The sequence below is a fragment of the Pseudopipra pipra genome, chromosome 5 (assembly GCF_036250125.1).
Source record: "Pseudopipra pipra isolate bDixPip1 chromosome 5, bDixPip1.hap1, whole genome shotgun sequence".
Classification (NCBI taxonomy): Eukaryota; Metazoa; Chordata; class Aves; order Passeriformes; family Pipridae; genus Pseudopipra; species Pseudopipra pipra.
In genome coordinates this window covers 22,130,190-22,147,703 of record NC_087553.1, presented here as the reverse complement: position 1 = coordinate 22,147,703, position 17,514 = coordinate 22,130,190, and the positions used below count along the sequence as shown (strand labels likewise).

Sequence of the window (17,514 nt, the reverse complement as noted above, 5' to 3'; positions counted from 1 at the left end):
TTAGCTGTTTGTCTCAGTTAAAGCCACTAACTAATTAAACAACAGAGAGGGAGAGGGAGCTTAAGCTGATTTTCATAACACTTGTTTTTATCCCTTTACTCAGATGAGACAGCCTTCTTCCTCTTTGCTTAGAGATTCTTCAGAACAGCAGGAATCTCTCAGTACTAAGCCAATAAGCAGTGGAAAAAGGGAAATGTCAGTGCGGAGGTGCACTTGTGTTAAACATTCTAAAACCTCTGAAACTATCCACAAAGACTGATCTGCAAAAGACTAAAAAATGGGGGGGGGGGGGTATTGCTTTTTCCAAGCCTTCCTGGATTCTCCATCAGGAATATAAACTGCTTCATTGTTATGCTAGCAAAATGTGTCATACATGTAGTAAACAGCCATAAACTAAGTTAATGAACTAATGCTTGCTAGCAACCCATATGACATACTGTACTATTTAATTGTGGAGCTCAAGGTACTGAGCTCAACCTCAAGGTGGCTTCATAACTTTATCTTTGTGCCAGTCTTGACTCTGTAGGTATTGGACAGGGTTATTACATGATGGCAAACCTAAGTCAATGCTATATATGGTTTCAAGTTGAGTTTACAAGTAGACACGTATTCAGCAAGAGAACATCTCATCCACTTTACCCTATAAATCTAGATGTCTCCAGGGTACAAGTTAAAAGACAGAGAAGGGCATAGAGAAAGAATGGTTGTGTTAAAATTTAGGAGCAATTCTCTGCACCTTTATTAGGTGTTTGCAGTCCTTTGACAAAACAACTTGCAACACTGTCAGGATAAAATTTTCCATTTTGTTCTCCAGGTTATTCTTTTGTTCTTATATGCACATCCGCTTTTTAGCCTGACTGCAGAATTGTCCCCTGTTTCAAGAGTCTCCTGCTCAACAAAGAGTTGACCCATCTGTCATTTCAGGGAACAAGGAACAGATCCCAAGACTCTTGAGCTTGTCACTAACTCACGAGGCTTCTGGTACAGCTACTGTTTTGTAGTATCAGGCAGAAATATCTCTTATTCTGTAAGCTCAAAATGCAAAACAGTAGGTTATTGTTTGTTATCAGAGCTCTATCATATTTCCTGATACGTGTTTAATTGTGCTTAATCATTAGCTGTGAACAAATGTTTGCTGTGCCATCTTACCATCTGATACTGCTGATACATAAATAATTCTTAGTGGTAGTGTTTGTGAGCTCTAACCTGTCTTGAAGCCCATAATTAAAAGGATAAAGTGAGCTGTTTACACAAGCCAATTGTCAGTATAGTGAGTGCCATTAATAGCATTGGCAAGAAGTGCTAGGTAGGTAGCAGCATCTTACTGCAATCTCTGTCTACTGAAGAGACAACTCCTGAATTTTCATCTGGAAAAATTTGCAGAGGCTGGTAAAAGCCACATAGCCAAAGGGAAATGCAGAGCTTGTTTATTTGTTTAACAGAACTGAACCCAACAAGGAGGAAAAGCAATGTCAACATAGTTGAATTTCAACACCACATACAATAACTTGGTAACCTTTTTCACATTAAGTGGGTAATACAGACCTTTTCTACTAAATATGGCCCTGTTTTTTTCTGATTTGGTTTGGTTTTTTTTTAAACTTGTCCCTAGAAAACCAATCCTTTTCATTTTGTTCTTCTTGGAGTTTTTTTCTGCCACTGTTTCTACATTCTTGGATTTCTCTTAATACTTTCTCAGGGAAGTACTTATGATACATACCTACTGATTTCTTGGTTACAAACATTCCTGGTGTGTCCATCAGTTTAAAAGATTTGTTTCTTTTAAATAAAAAAGAAAGGGGTTTAATATCTTGCTGTTTACATATGATAACTGTCCAAAAGGATGAACAGTCTTTGAAATATTAGAAAAGTTTTATTCTCTGAATCTAATTCATTGCTAGTAAACAAGTTTACAATTCCAACAACCTCAGACAACAATCACTGGAACCTGATGAAGTGTCGTGATGCAGCGGTGTTGCCCTCCTTTTACAGAACAAAAATGGGGGATGAACAGCCAGCTTCTAACCTCTATCACCGGGTTTGAATCTGAGTTGAGAATGTTCAGTTAACAGAGGCAGCTTAAGGTTTACGTTGCTACAGCTGAAATATGCAGCTGCCTGAACATCAAGAGGAAAGTGATGAGACATGCCTGGAATCCCAAGGGATGTACCCAAAGTAAATCTATGGCAGGGCAGAACATAGCATTCAGAGATGTGGCAAGGAAAAACTCAGCCATCAGTGGACCCAGTAAGCTGACAGCTGCTCGGAAGGCTAGCTGAATGGGAGTTTTGAAATGATGACTGGCAGTGACAGTTCAGGCACTAGGCTATCACAAAGGACATAGTCTGTCAGTGTCTAAAATCAGTGCTTTGGGTCTCACAAGTCCTGGCACCCGTTCTTGAATCACCACTCACCTTCCTGGTGACCTTGGAAATGTTACTCCATCACCATGTGCCTCAGTTTCTCCTGCTTTAAGGATGTCTCTCCTTAACAAAGTACTACTACTGAAAGGCATGAGATTTATTGATTACACATTGCAGCCTGCTTGCTTGGCTCCCCATTACTGAGATGTGTTTCATAGATGGGTTTGTGCCAACAAAAATGTGCATATCAGGACCTTATCCTCTTTATAAAATTGATGCACTTAGGAAAGGCAGAGTCATGGTGCATGGATAGTTATTTTCATGGTCTTCACACACTCCTCCAAGACAGTTTTATTGCATTATCTTTGGCAGCAAAAAAGAAAGCATTTTTTGTTCAGTACTCACTTATTCCTTCATAGCCCAAATTCAAGCAGTGCTTTTAAGAGCTCGTATGTTCCTGAAACTCTAGGCCCTTTCTCTCAGTCCAATGCCTAAATAATAGAAGTAGCGGATTTGAATTGACTTTGTTCACAAGGATGTTTTGCTGCCTTCAAAGAAAGAAGTTTTCAATTTTATAAGAGTGTGGGGTTTTATATTGAGTAGATTAAAAATTAAAAAGGACATCACAATAAGGGAAAAGAACTGTTGTTGCATGTGATCTTTACACTGCCATTGGTGTGAATAAAAAAGTGAGGCGTGTAGTCAGAGCAGTGAGTACATCTCACTGACCTCCTGCAGCCTCTTTAGAAAGAACACTTACCAGCTAAGAAGGGTTCATGTCGAGTCTCCTACTGCTGCTAATTAGATGTCAGTTCTTCTGCTGGGACAATTTGTGCTATAAACAGTGACATAAAAACTGAGGTAAGGATGGGCTGGCTCAGCAACACGTGAAGCTGATGAAGCCTCTCTTCTAGTCTAGCTTACAGTTCCACAACCATTTCAGTGGTCAGGCTGATTCTTCCCCAGACTCCATGCTAGAGCACATTTCATGGCAATTTGTTGGGCATGTCACAGTGGGACAACAGTGGGTCATCTGGTCCAACCTCTCTGCTGAAGCAGGGTCATCCTAGAGCACGTTGCACAGAATTGCATCCAGACAGTCCTTGAAATATGTCCAGTGAGGAAGACTCCACAACCTCTCAGGGCAACCTGTTCCAGTGTGCAGTCACCCACACACTGTAGAAATTCTTCCTCATCTTATATAAAGTAATGAGATCCCCTCTCAGTCATCTCTTCTTGAGGCTGAAAAGGCCCAACTCTCTGAGCCTGGCCTCATAGGCTGCCAGGTAGAAAACCAACAGAAACTTCTCCGTGTGTCCAATCTCTGAATTCTTAAGTTACTGGCAGCACAGGAATCTTGTCATCAACCCTGCACAAAGCCTTGCCATTGTCACAGAAAACCTCAAAAAGTTTTGTTCCAAAGTAGAAGGTTTTTTCTACAGTTACTCTTGTGCTCAGCTACTAAGAGTCCGTTTCCCTGAAATTCTGCAGATGAAAGTGCTGCAAATATTAATGATAGATTTACTAGCTTTGCTGTGGTTTGCTGGACTCCTCACTGTCCTCTTAATTTTTCTAACAAGCTCCTTGAAGGACACTGGAAGATGCATGGAAACCCAATATATTTTCTCCTCTTGATTGATTTAATTCTTTCATCTTTTCTTCTGAAGATGAATCAGATTTAGGTCTTTACCCCAACCTTTCTCAATCCAGTTCTGTATACTTCATCCTCATGATCACCTTTTATGTATGCCTTTTGAATCCTCCCTCCTACCACATACAAAACACTTATGTTTCTCTCTGTACAGACCCTTGATGAGTTACTCTCTTGTCTGGTCCATTGCTGTAACTTCTTTTGCCCTTGTCACATCCCCATCTCTGAGTACATCCCAAAGTCATCTGATACCATTGCTTTACATCCTTGTTTCAGCATTGCCAGAGTCTTCCTTTATTCCTTTCACTAGCTCCTTTCTCTTTCACTGAGTCAGCCTGGCTCATCTTGACCATCTCTACTTGATATACTATATTTTTCTCTGCTTTGTTTAGCTACCATCCTTTCTTATCAGGTATTCGCTGCTGGTATCTTTTCTGTTTCTCCTGGCACCAGTGTGCTATCCAACACGATGCTCCCGTGGAGCCATCCTCTCCTCTCCCAAGACAATCCTGCAGTACCTTCAGTGAGCTACTCTTTGGCTTCCTCATCCAAGCTGCTCCTTAATAACTGTCCATGTAGCTTCTCTCCATGAGTATTTAGTCCACTAAGAAGGAATAGTGGTTACTGGGAAACAGCAATGTACTTAATGCAAATGAGATATCAAATAAAAAAGTTTAACTTGTGTGGGAGGCATTTTTCCCTGAAACTTTACATTTCCCCATGTAAAAGAGAAGTCTTTCACAGCAGAGACGGCCTTTTCCTGTACTTGCCTATATATATTTGCACACACGTATCTGTATATATTCGTGCATGTATATATGTATGTGCATGTATATATGTGTATATATATACAAATATAATGCATATATCTGGTACATGTATGCAAACCTGTGAAATAAATGCACAGTAGAGGTTAAAGTATTCAATTCTGTTGAACACAGTGTATCCCATGCTATACAGGCATGTGAGATGATGTCATAATCTGTTTCTGGGTCCTGGCACACTTGTGCTACAGTGCACACACAAGATTTCATGTATGTATTTTACATTGGATTCATAGTAAAATTTCTAGAAAATTTATAGAGGGAATAAACTGCTGAGGAGTTTTGTGCTTGAAACATATTTTCAGGATATTTGTTGCATGGGAAGACAGAGTCACTTTTGGGAATGAGAGAACATGGCAACAGAAGAGAGGAATAAGCTTGGGAGCAGGAAGAAACATTAATTTATATAGACAGTGCAAGAATTGCAATGGGCAACAATAGTGAGGATGGAAATCTTGAGCTTGACAGTGATCTGAAGAGGTGGAAGTAGTTAGAAGTACTACTTCTAACTTAAAGTAATTAGGTGCTTAATGTAGTTAGAAGTAGCAAGACAGAGTTCTATTCTGTTCTCCTTTAATAACCTTTGCTTACCTATTATGTTTTTAAAGGCTGAAAACTACTTTGCACTTGCTTTTCACTTTGAAAACCTCTACCAAATGCAACTAAACCTTGCAAATCCAACAAGCACAAGAACTGTGCTGAAAAGGATCTTTCCAATGATACCAGCTCACCCTTTGGCCATGAGCAATCAGAAGGTGGCACCTCAGCCCTTGCTACCCCTTTAATATGCCTTTTTATTTTCCCCTTTCTGGAAACAGTCTAATGGCCTGAGAAAATGCACAAAGTGCTTGTAGTGGGTCCATTGCTATTACTGTGGTTGGTAAAAGCCACTATAGGTTTAAAAAACAAAAAACAAAACAAAACAACAAACAAGCAAAACAAAAAACCAAAAACAAACAAGCAAAAAACAAAACAAACAAACAAACGGCTTCCACCTAAGAAGTTGAAAGTAGTTGTAATAACTATAAATTTTTTACTCCCATTTTTATTGTTTGTAGTAGCAAAGTACGTCAAGGCAAGAGCTGAGGTTAAAGACCTTTGTACCACAGACTAGAGAAGATAATATACTCTAAAACTGGGAAAAAATCAGGGCAGAATAGGAACACATTGTTCACAGGCACCAAGATTGGCACCAGATGAAACTAGCAGGTACCAGACTCAACATAAATAAAACCTGATGCTTCTTCAGATGTGTCATGTGTCACTGGAAGCCAGAGGACCACCTAAGAAGTGCCACTGTACAGCTGCACTGTGGTGCTCCGTGTTGCGCAGCTGCTACTCCTGTGCTCGGTGGAGCTTCAACCTGGCCACATGCTGCTGCTCTTATGCTTTCAATAGAAACTAGCCCACACTTACTAACTCAGAGGACTTACATTTCCAATACGTGAGACAGGCAAAATGGAAGAGGGGTAAAATTTTATTAAGGGAGAATTGAGCAAGAGGCTGTTCTGTGACCTGTTCAATGTCACCCAAGAAATCAGTGTTGCAACTGGGAGCTGGAGTCCCCTTCAATGCCTGAATTGCAGTGTAATACTTTACCCCCCATTATCCACCAAAAGTCTGTGAAGTAAAAACAGAATTGAAGGCATTGAGTTATCAGGTTCAGAAGTATTTGTTTTTCCATGAAAACCTCCTCCAAGCAACAGCCAAGCTTTTGCCAGGAGAGAAGCACCTCTCATTGTGCAAGAGCTGTCAGGGAGCTGTTCTGTGCAAAGTGCTGTAGCTGCAGCTGCCTTCTGGAGAAGTCTCATCCCACAGCCAGGCAGCATGCAGCCCCATTCCTGGCAATTCAGCTGTAATTCTACCTGTTCAATAATTTTTCGCTGTGGTCATGCCAGAATCATAGCCTTGTTTTCTGTTGTCTGGCTGTTAGTGGTGATGTATGAAGAAGTAAGAAAGACAGCTTAATTTTCATAAGCTAACTTGTGCCTGAAGTAACAGAGTGAGAGGAGTGCACTTAATCATAGCTGCAGGGCCAGAACAGAAAATGATAGAGCTTTTGCTGTTAGTTATGGTATTTTATTATAACAACTCTTAGGAAGAAGAAACCAGCAGCTCAAAATGCTGAACAGTTCAAATTCATTATGGTAGCCACTGTGTTCTCATCTACTGGAAGAATAACTTACAAAACTCTTTTATGCCTGCTTTTTCCAAAAGTTCGTGGTGGGAAGGAACTCTAGTCTTTTTCCCCAGAAAATCTGCATTCAGATTGTGGTATGATCAGAGGTGAAATGAACCTGGTGATAGTTTCCACAGAACTGCAGACACTTTGCGGGGAAGGCGTGAAAGGTGGCAGAGGGACAGGTTGGGGCTGGTGGATGGTCAGAAAGCTGTGGGCAAGGCGAGTATTCCCTGTGCCTCCTTGACAACATGCCTTGCTTTAGCCTTCTTTCTGTAACTTCCTAATGCATTTGAAAAAGTAAATAACTAAATGAACTAACTGCTAGGGGTCAGATGCACTGGATAGATATTCTCACAGTGATTCATTAATATTGAAAAAAATTAATTAAATCTTTGAGTGAAGCATTTTTAGTTGGTCACAAATGGAAGGACAAATCTTGTGATTTTATTTTGTTTGAACTTTCAGATACATAAAATAATGTGTTCTATGTGGTATATATTATGCATCTGTATTATGTGTCACATTGTTTTATATGATTTAAAGTGATGAGGGTTGTGCATTTTTTATTTTGGTATCTTCAGATCAAAATATTTGGGGAATTTCATCCAGAAAATATTTCTGATTTTCTTTTTTCTGTACTGATTCAGAATGAAAACATTTTTTGGAAACATTAATATGTTTCTATCCAGCTGAAGTTCTGGTTTCCCGGTTACTTCCAATTTAAGTCAAGATCATAGAGATAATATAAAGGGTAACAAAAGTATATTCTTCTTTGGCAGAGACAGCAATGCTATTCCAGCCTAGAGAAAACAGAAATAAAATTAGAGAAGATGCAAAGCATATCTCCATAATTTTCTCCAAGGTGGCTTGGGAGACAAGTCATCACATCTGCCTAGTAGGCTTTTATGCACCAGTAAGAGTTACAACAGCCTGACAAGTTGCATAATGCTGTACCCTAGGACAGTACATGAACATGTGCATATTCCCAGGCCATTGCAAAGGCAAACTAAAGCATGTTAGCTAACACATTTTCCTTTGTATTTGTGACAAGCTAAAAGGACATGTACAGGCAGTTATTCCAGCTCAGTTGATACACAGTAAGTCACATTATCTGATCCATGTATCTAAGCCCTAAAGCTTACATGATGTTAATTTCTGCCTTCATCCATGTCCCGTGTCAAACGTCAAGGAACACTGGTGAAAGCATGATTTGTTATGGTGTCTTCAAAAATAAAGTGAAAAAGGAGAAGGAAATTATACAGCTACAGTAAATACAGACAAACATAATTTCCTGAGCCTTTTCAGTTTATCTTGGCATGAGAAATAATAACTGAGAAACAAGTGTTTGGGAGGTACATTATTAGAACTGAGATTTTGCACTGATAGGTGGGAAAGGAAAACCATTAACAAGTAGCAAGGTTTGTTCTTTTTTTATTATTCATCAACTTAAAGCCTGAACTCTGTGGCATGATGGGCAATTCATGGGGCTAAAATAATTAAAGCAGACTGATGTTCCATGGTAAGGAAGTTCAGTATCTGCTTCTTGCAAATGGAATTCTAACATTTCTTTTGATGTTAGCAGTACTATCCTGAGAAGGATCTGTGGACTGCTGAGTTGTGAAATGTGCTGTTAGATTATGGGCAGGGACACTCACTTCCTACCAGCTGTGCCAATCCATTCCAGCCCACCTGCACCTGCATTTTTTATTGGTTTTTTTTCTTTCTTTTCATCCTTTACTAGCCATGGCAGTTTCTTATTTTGATTTATTCTACCTCAGCTGTAAGGGAGTGGTTATAAAGAACAGGCAGACTTCCAGGATGGAGTCAACAAGTGTTGGTTTAAATTTTGTCCTTCGACATCTTTTTGCCTAAGACTTCTTTCAACCAGTTGAGATCCCTTTTGTATTTCCTCACAATATAGCTTGTGATGTCTCATGCTCTCTAGTGTGTTCCATGTGTGTCACAGGTTGAGAGATGCTGTAGTTTATTTGTATGAACAAAGCATCAGTTGCTTAGGGATACATTTGCCTCTAACTTGTAATTTCCTTCATTTACTTGTGCATTGCACTCTGTTAATATTACCAGTTTTCGGTAGCACCCATGGGAAGATAAATCTTTGATGGTCTTTTATATGATCCTTTTGCTCTCCCCCAGATTTTCCACCTTCTTGAAAAATGACTTATAGATTATAATGTGAAAAATTAAATATATAACATATATAACATATATAATATATAATATATTATATAACATATATAATATATAATATATAATATATAATATATAATATATAATATATAATATATAATATATAATATATAATATATAATATATAATATAATAGCAAAGAGGAGACAACATTAGAAAGTTAGAGGAGTGCCATGTTGTCATTAGGGTAGATGATCCTGAAGTAGTGTGGAGTGGACTTCGTAATCTCTCAAGGTTATTTTTAGATTGATTTCCATTCACTCCTTGAATGCTTTCATAGTGTTCTGGTTTATTTGTTATATGCATTGGCCAATCTCTGCTGCTCACCCTCTTTGAAACAGCATTTGATATACATGTGGAGGTTTCTGACATTCACCTGAATTACAAATACCCCAGGGGAGTATCACAATCAGTTTTCAAGCCAACTATAAAATTGAATTAATCACTTCTGTCTTTTTGTCTTGCTTCTCAGCCCAGTCTTGTTGTGGGCCATACTGAAATTTTAGTAATACAGCTGTGGTCTTACGTAAGCAACGTATAATGATCATTTAATGCTTTCAGTGCCCTGCTGTGACCATACACCAAATTTTATGAGCATAGCTGGGATTTTAAAATGGCCTTCAAAGCATGCTTTCTCAAAAGGTTGCAAAATAATTTCCAGTACCAGTCTCAGTGCCCTCACTGAGCATGTCCCTCTGTCAAAACACCATTCACTTTCCTTTCTCTGACTGGCTCCAAATGCAGTTTTCCCTCCATCCTCTGTCACCAGAGCATCATTTCAATCACTTCTCTTATTTAAATTTTATACAGCACATTTCAGGATAGATAATTAAGTCCTTATCTATACAAACATTCAGTTTTCAGTTGATTTTTAAGCAGTGCAAACCTTCTAGACACATTTGATTTAAAACACATTTTACTCTAGCTGCAGCCAGCTGCTAATCAATGTAAGATAAACTGAAATAAAACTGAAATCATAATTTCTATGCAGCATTCTACACAGGCTTTCCTAAATGACTTTTAAATTGCTCTCTTAAATTAAAACAGCGCAACATTCTTATGTAGGTAAACTCATAGAATCAAATATTTTTCTGAGGAAAAGGGATTTCCTTTGTGACTGAGAAAAAAATCCCTGAAACTAGTAGCAGGGAGCATGGGAAGAGAATAATTTGTTATACTGAGCCTTGTTCTTCAATTACGTTATCTCCATCAGAGTATGAACAGATCTTCATATTAGATGATCATTTTACCAACACTTACTTCTCACTAGGAGGATTCTCCATCATTGTATTCCAAAATCAAGCAGCATTCAGATTTGTCTGGGTGATATATTTCTGTCAGCATGACAAGGGTTCCCACAGTGTTTATTTACCCAGACTAGCCAGGGGAGAAGGAAGAAATGAGCTGTGCTAGGCTTGCTGTCTGTTACATAAGCAGGCTCCTTCCCAGTGTATGGAAGGAGCCAGCACCCGACCTTCCAGATTTCTCTTTTGTTTTCCATTGATTGACTGTCTTCTGTCTCCTAATCTGCTTGCAATTTGCTCATTTCCAGGGCAGCAAGTTCTTGGCTTAGTAGAGAACCAGAGTGATTGGTATTTGGGCAACCTTTGGAAGAATCATCGGCCCTGGCCAGCACTTGGGAGGGGCTACAACACAGGTAGGACCCGAGGGTTTTCTTCAAATTAGCGTTTGCATTGAACATGCAATCTGTTTCCTGGTATGGGAGTATATATAGAGAAAGATGTGGTAATTTACACCTCCCTCCCTAAGCTATGGCTAAATTTGTCTTTTAAAACAGCAAAAATTATGCAGTGTCATGCATTTTGGAGTTTTCTGTCTTCTTTAAATGGTGTTAGAAAAGATTGTGTAGTGTCCTTTAGGGAAAAACAGAGTTTTTCAGCAATCTGATAGATCCTCAGCACATCTCCTTTGAGATTTCTGTCCATGATGACACGTATGTAGGCCCAGCAAGTGGGAATGAATAGGAGTTGAGGCTCGTTTTCTGTAGAGAGGTAAATGGTATCACAAAATGTCAGCCCAATAAAGATATAACTCCTGCAGGACGGCAACAGGGTCATAATTGTCCTAATAAAATGCAAGCTACTGGCAATCAATTTCTGCTGCCATGAGAATGGAATAAAGGCGCTAGATCAGAGAATTTATTAGGTTACAAAAGACAGGTCTTCCCACTGATTTGTGTTTGGTGTGTGTGAAAACATACCAGGTGCATAAAGAACACACACATACATCTAAATCGTTTCTGTGGTAGGCTTTACATGCTGATGCAGTGAGTTAAATTCCTTCTCTATTTGTAATAAAAGGACAGAACAGATGGTGAAGCCTCCATTTGGAACAGATGAGTCCATTTAAATATCCCTGCACTATCAGAAAATTATTCACCATAGTAGTGGTTTTGCTTCACAGAAATATATTGGTTTGAATTAAACAGACTAACTAGAAAAAGTTAAACTACACAAGTTGTGGTTGGGTCATCCATATTTCTTTGTATGTTTGCGGGAATCCCACTAATTTTTGCGAATTTTTATTTCAGTCCCTGCAAAGCATCTCTAGTCTGTGAAAAGCTTCAAAAGCATAGCCTAACAGAATATGGATATGGATACAAGATTTTGGCAGAATAGGTTTGTTTCATGGTTCTCCACTTGCCAGAATTGCAAATAGAAAGGCTGGGTCTGCTCACTGCTGTTTCCAGCCCCGCAAAAACATGAGACAGAGATAAGTTTCATGGATTTGTCCTGAAACCTGAAAGCTTACATTACACACAGCTGAAGTTGTTGATGTCAGTTCTGTTTGCTGTTACACCACAAAATATTATCTTTTGTTCTGCTGAGAGATGACCACCTCATATAGCTACCTTCTTTCTACTACAGTTTTGCTTTTTCCTTTCTGCCATTTTAATGCTGATAGGGAGAAATGTGGCACAACCACATAACAGTAGAATAACCCAGAAATGTATGGTTGGTAATATCTAAAATGCAATTATGTTAGAAAAGTGCCATAAGGATTTAATTTATATTGTCTTAACTTACTGTTCCAAATGGTTTATAGGGATACCACATGCCAGTGTATCACATAAATCTTCCACTGAAAACAAAAATAACTGAATATCTGCAGTCCTTCACATAGATTGCATGTGTTTATTCTTGTATTAATACATACCTACCAGGCCATGCATGATCCCATAGTCCTGCCCATGATTTTAGTCTCCTCACAATTGCAACTCACCTGTAGTTATAAAAACTTTTTTTTAGAAAGAAAAACAGAAGGTAAATAAAGTGTGGGAGATTGACGAGTGATCATAAGAAGTGGAATGTTGTTTTTTCAAGTATGTGGAACAAGAGGTCACTGAGTGAAACAGTGCAACCTCTGAGAAGTAGGAAATTACGTTATTGACAGAATCAGCACCCTTTACTATAATTTCTTGATTGAATTCATTGTTTGCCTCAGTAATCTAGGAGAGATTGGAGCTGTAAATTTCTCAAGGAAGATGAAACTGGAGCTTGTTTGATGCGTTCACTGAATTGAAATAATTGACACTGAATGCAACACTGTGGCTAAGGAGGATTCAGAAAACTAAAAGGCAGGGGCAACAGGGGGCACAGAAAAGAGAGGCAATATCTCTAAGCAAAACACTCATGAAAGACAGTGGGCCAGAAATGGGAAGACATAGAAATTCAGGTGCCTAGAGCTGTACTTAAGAAGAGTAAAAGGGCCCCCAAACCCCTGAAACTTTAATGAGCTAAACAGAGCTGGATCAGGGAGAAGCTCTGAGACAGACTTTGCTTTTGCTCTTGGGAGAGTGTTTGCTACAGACCTAGGATACCATCCTAAGAAAAGAGATTTTTATGTGAGCCTCTTCAGCCAGACCTAACCCTGGCAGATTTGATGCAGAAGCACCCCTCAAAGTCAAAATTCTTCCACTACTTCCTCCCAGTTTTGAAGGAAATAATTGCTGTTTCACTCATATCTTTCTCTTGTCTGAGCCGCTCTGGACAACATATATGTTGGGGGAGTCTCAGAAGGCAGATTTATTAAAAGCAAAGGTGTGTTTATTCCTTCTCTGCTAGTTCTTTAAACCCAATAAGCATATGTAGTCTCCTATTCCTGTGTGCCCAAGCCAAATCTCCTGACAGCCAATACAGATTTTCAAGGAAAGATTTTGTTTGTTTTTTATTCTTCTTCCTCATTTGCAGAGGCAGATAATCCAAGTCATGCTTTAGTCCATGATAATGTAATTGTAGGACAACCAGACCAAACTCAAAGTCATTAAGTGACAATTTAATTAGTGTTTAAAATGTTCTTAGTTAGAACCATTCTTTATTTGTGATAACACTCTCTTCCTCAAGCCATTTTAATCACAGTTCCTTCTGTACCACAAAAGTAACTAAGTTTTTTCTGTACTTCACTGGCCAACACTCAGTAAGCTGCTTAATCAAATACTCTTTTTATATATCATCCACTCCATGTTGCTTGTCTGCACTGAGTTTAACTCTTACAGATTCCTTATACTTTAGTTAAAGCACACTTTTCTTGCTATACAACCTATATTATCTTTCACTGACTAAACTGTGCTTTTGAAAGTATTGCCTGAGCCACACTATGATTTTTCTCTTTAAAGGTGTTAAACTGACAAGTCCAGAATTGCACTGTGTGGTTTGATGTTCATTTCTGGAGTAACAGTCATCTTAGTCCTCAGAAAAGTACATTGTCAAAGAAATTCTGAACATAAAAGCTTTTAGTACTTTGTCTGCCTTATACTTTCCATCATAGTGAAGAACAGCTTTTAAAAGCAGTTTCTGGTGACTATTAAGACTTCAGGCCACTTCTTCAGTTGGTGTGAATCACCCCTGGCTTCTCTGGCTTTAGTGCAGCAGAGCCAACTTCCACCAGCTGAGAATGGACTCCATGCCTGTTAAATGGAGCTTTAGGATGAATATGTGACTGCAATTTGGGTGCCAGGGGAACATATCCAAAAGCTTTGACCCCAGGGATTTCAGAATCCTAGACTAAAGCACATCCTAAGGATTTGAGGCTCATCTGAAATGCACTGGCTCAGTGCATCTACCAGATACCGTAAGGAGGTGTTTCAACAGCTTGAGCTGAGGATTCATACTCCCACACTGAGAAATGTGACGTTACCAGGCTTGTGGATTGAGAACAGAAGGGAATGGCTAGCACCTAACAATTACTAGGCTACATGTATACCATGCCTTATTACTCCCATGTTTGTAATGACTGGAACAACGCTAGAATGAACCTCTTTCCTTCATTGTTTCCCTGAAAAAAAGGACTCGTGGAAGTCGAATTGGAAGTTGGAAGTGTATGTTATATCATTTTTGCGTAATATTTAACAATTTTGAATGATAAAAGACAAGCATAGAGTAAACTTTATATGAAGTAAGTCTGGATCAAATCTTCTGCTTCTTCATGATGGTACTGTGCATCTTCAGTGCAGAAAATAAACGACTAATGAAGCAGTGCAAAATGGGATGGTGGTAGACATGGAACTGCCTATGGTCCAGTTCCAGAAGCCCGATAACAGCTTTCAGCTGAGCTCGACAGGCTTCTGCTCATGACATTATAATAATTGTTCTCATGTATATTGGTTGCTTGAGAGTGGAGATTTTTTTCATGTTGTCTCAGTGAATGAAGAAGTCAGAAAACTCATGGTTTATAGAACCTTTAGATATCCACCACAGGGGCCTGACCAAGCTTAGCCATGCCCTTTCTAAATGCCATTGCAATATTCCTGTCTCCCATTACATAAAACATTAGTCATATTTGGCATAGGAACTCGTATCATTAAGCTTGGTTGAAAGGACAGGAGCAAACAGATGAAAAATCCATTTCAATGATTAAAAAAACATGTCCAACACCAATGTCAAGTCAAAAAGTAGCACTTTCTTCATCTACTCAGGTTCACACTATACCAGTTTTTTGATTAGCTTTTTCTTAGAATTTTAGAGTTTTAGAGTTGTACTCGATGATCCTCGTGGATACCTTCCAACTCATAATATTCTGTAGTTCTGTGATTTTTTCCTTTAAGACACCGTGACTTTATTCAGTAAATATTGTTATTAGTGCAAAGCATGCTGATACACATATGCTTTGCAAAATGCAAAGATGCATTTGAAGTACAAGTATCATGTACACTGTACAGGTAGCAGTTTAGGAAGTGCCAGCATATGGTTGCTTTTAGGCTCAACAGGAAATGTTAGTCTGTTTGTGTCAAAGGTGGGTAGCTAAACTGATAGTTCTCCTTTTGATAACTACATCCTTACCTTTGTTGACCATAATCTGTTGCTTGCACTTAAAATAAGCTAGCTTAAAGCTGACTACTCTCAAAGAATAGCCTCCTTTCCAGTCTTTCTTATGCACTTTCTAAAGCATGTGACGTACTGAGGACCTGTTTACAGTCCTCAGTATTTCTAATATAATTTCTAATATAATTTCCTTGATATTTCTAATATGAGTGTCAATATGTATCCGATTGTGAAAATGGTGCCTCTAGTTTGAGAGGCCTGTCCACGTAGTAATGGCATTGCTGTGGCTGAATTAAGTCTGCTGTTCATTGCATTCTCTGAGGTACATCCTCTACTCCTTAGCAATTGAATCTATCATCCCCTGTAATAGCTGTCTTTTTTCAAAAAACACCGCCTGACTCTTTGAAACACTGAAAACATTCATCTCTTAAGAAACCTGTGATAAAAAAAAAAATTCAGACAGGGTCTAGTTTCCATAGTATTGGAGTAAATAAAATGTATCTCTTTTAGCTGATTAAATTATCCCAGTTTGGGGGGTTTTACTGGTCTGACCTGAGTTCAGAATGTAAAGTTCTCCATCTAATGTACATAAATCAGGCATATAGATGTAACATTCCAATGTAATGATATAAAAAATCATTCTGCAGTGTGTTATTTTTAGCTTGATCAAGACAGTTCTTTAGGTGAACATACATACCTTGATCAGTAATTATGTTGTCCAGCACTCTCAGATGCCCCCTCTTTATTGTAGTGGGACAATCATTAGCAGATTAAATTTAGATGAAAGACTTGCACATAAAAGCTTAATAGAGGCATCCAGGTGCCTAAACTGAGAACAAAACCTTCTATTATGTGACAGGAGAACCCCAGACAAATGCATAGCAATAGTAAAACCAGTACTTTTTCTTTTGAAGTGCAAGTTCACTTTCCAGTTTCTCATTGTGCTCATAAAAGTGGCTGTGTAAAGACAGTTCCTTTTTGTAGAGACAAAGACAGAGGTTTTAGCCATAGTCCCAAAGCAAAGAAAGAGGCATCACAGTTGGACTCCATCTTTGGACTCTTAATAAGTAGTTTGGTGTCCATCACAGAAAGTAGCAGAGTAACTAAGATGTCTTTCCACACCCTTGTGTAAAAGCTGTTCCCACTAAGTGAATGCCAACAAAACCAGTTGAATTTCAAAACACTCAGGTACTATTTTCTACAGAAATCAACTTCTGGAAAACTCCTTTCTATCCACTTGTCCTCCAGCCTGTACTCTCCATTCAGGAATAGTCCCATTCAGGACTTTTCGTTGAACTTAAGGTGCTTTCTCTGAATAGCAGCCCATCCCCAGGATACTTGGCCACAGACTCCATTTTGTTGTCATGTGTGACACTGCTGAGGATACATTCTATCTCATTTTCAGCTCATTAATCAGAATGCTAAACACTATCAGTCCCAGTATCAACTCATGTGGGACGCCCCTTGTAACTGACCACCATCTGAATGTTTTATTGCTGAACACAACCCTTTGAGCTTGGCAGGCCAACTTTGCAGACACTTTGTAGTTCACTTATCCAAACTCTATGTCAGTTTGGTTACATGAGCATGATAAACAGCTCCTTAGGCAAACTCAGTGTTTCTGTTGTGAACCTAATCCTTCGAAAAGGATTTACTAGAAAAGAAATGATTGTGTAGGAAAGATTGTGTCTCCTGCTTTTTTGAAAATGCTATAGTTAATTTCCAGGCTTGTTCATTCAATGCTGCTGCTTTCGTTCCCCTAATCCATTTCTTAGAATGTTCTTTTCCTCCTGAATCTCATGCAGTCAATAAACTGCCAATTAAGGGAGGAAAGTGGGGGGGTAAGTTTTCTGGTCGTTTCTGAATACAAAACCCCAAACCTCCTTGTCATCCAAACAGAAAGAAATACCTGGGAGGCTGTTCAGCCCCTGAGCCACATTTCCTTCTTTGTTGCCAGGGCATTGAGTGAACACCAAACCCAGAAAAGCTATGACGGGTTCTTACT

General features: G+C 38.9%; 1 protein-coding gene across 8 annotated transcripts in view; it reads left to right on the top strand.

The window, feature by feature from the left end:
- Positions 1 to 17,514, top strand: part of LARGE1 (LARGE xylosyl- and glucuronyltransferase 1) — a 293,661-nt gene that overhangs the window by 211,027 nt on the left and 65,120 nt on the right. For all 8 annotated transcript variants that reach the window (XM_064654910.1, XM_064654909.1, XM_064654904.1 and 5 more), the window contains one exon: positions 10,781 to 10,885. In XM_064654910.1, the coding sequence (XP_064510980.1) occupies positions 10,781 to 10,885 (105 nt within the window). The remainder of the gene's footprint in view (positions 1 to 10,780; positions 10,886 to 17,514) is intronic.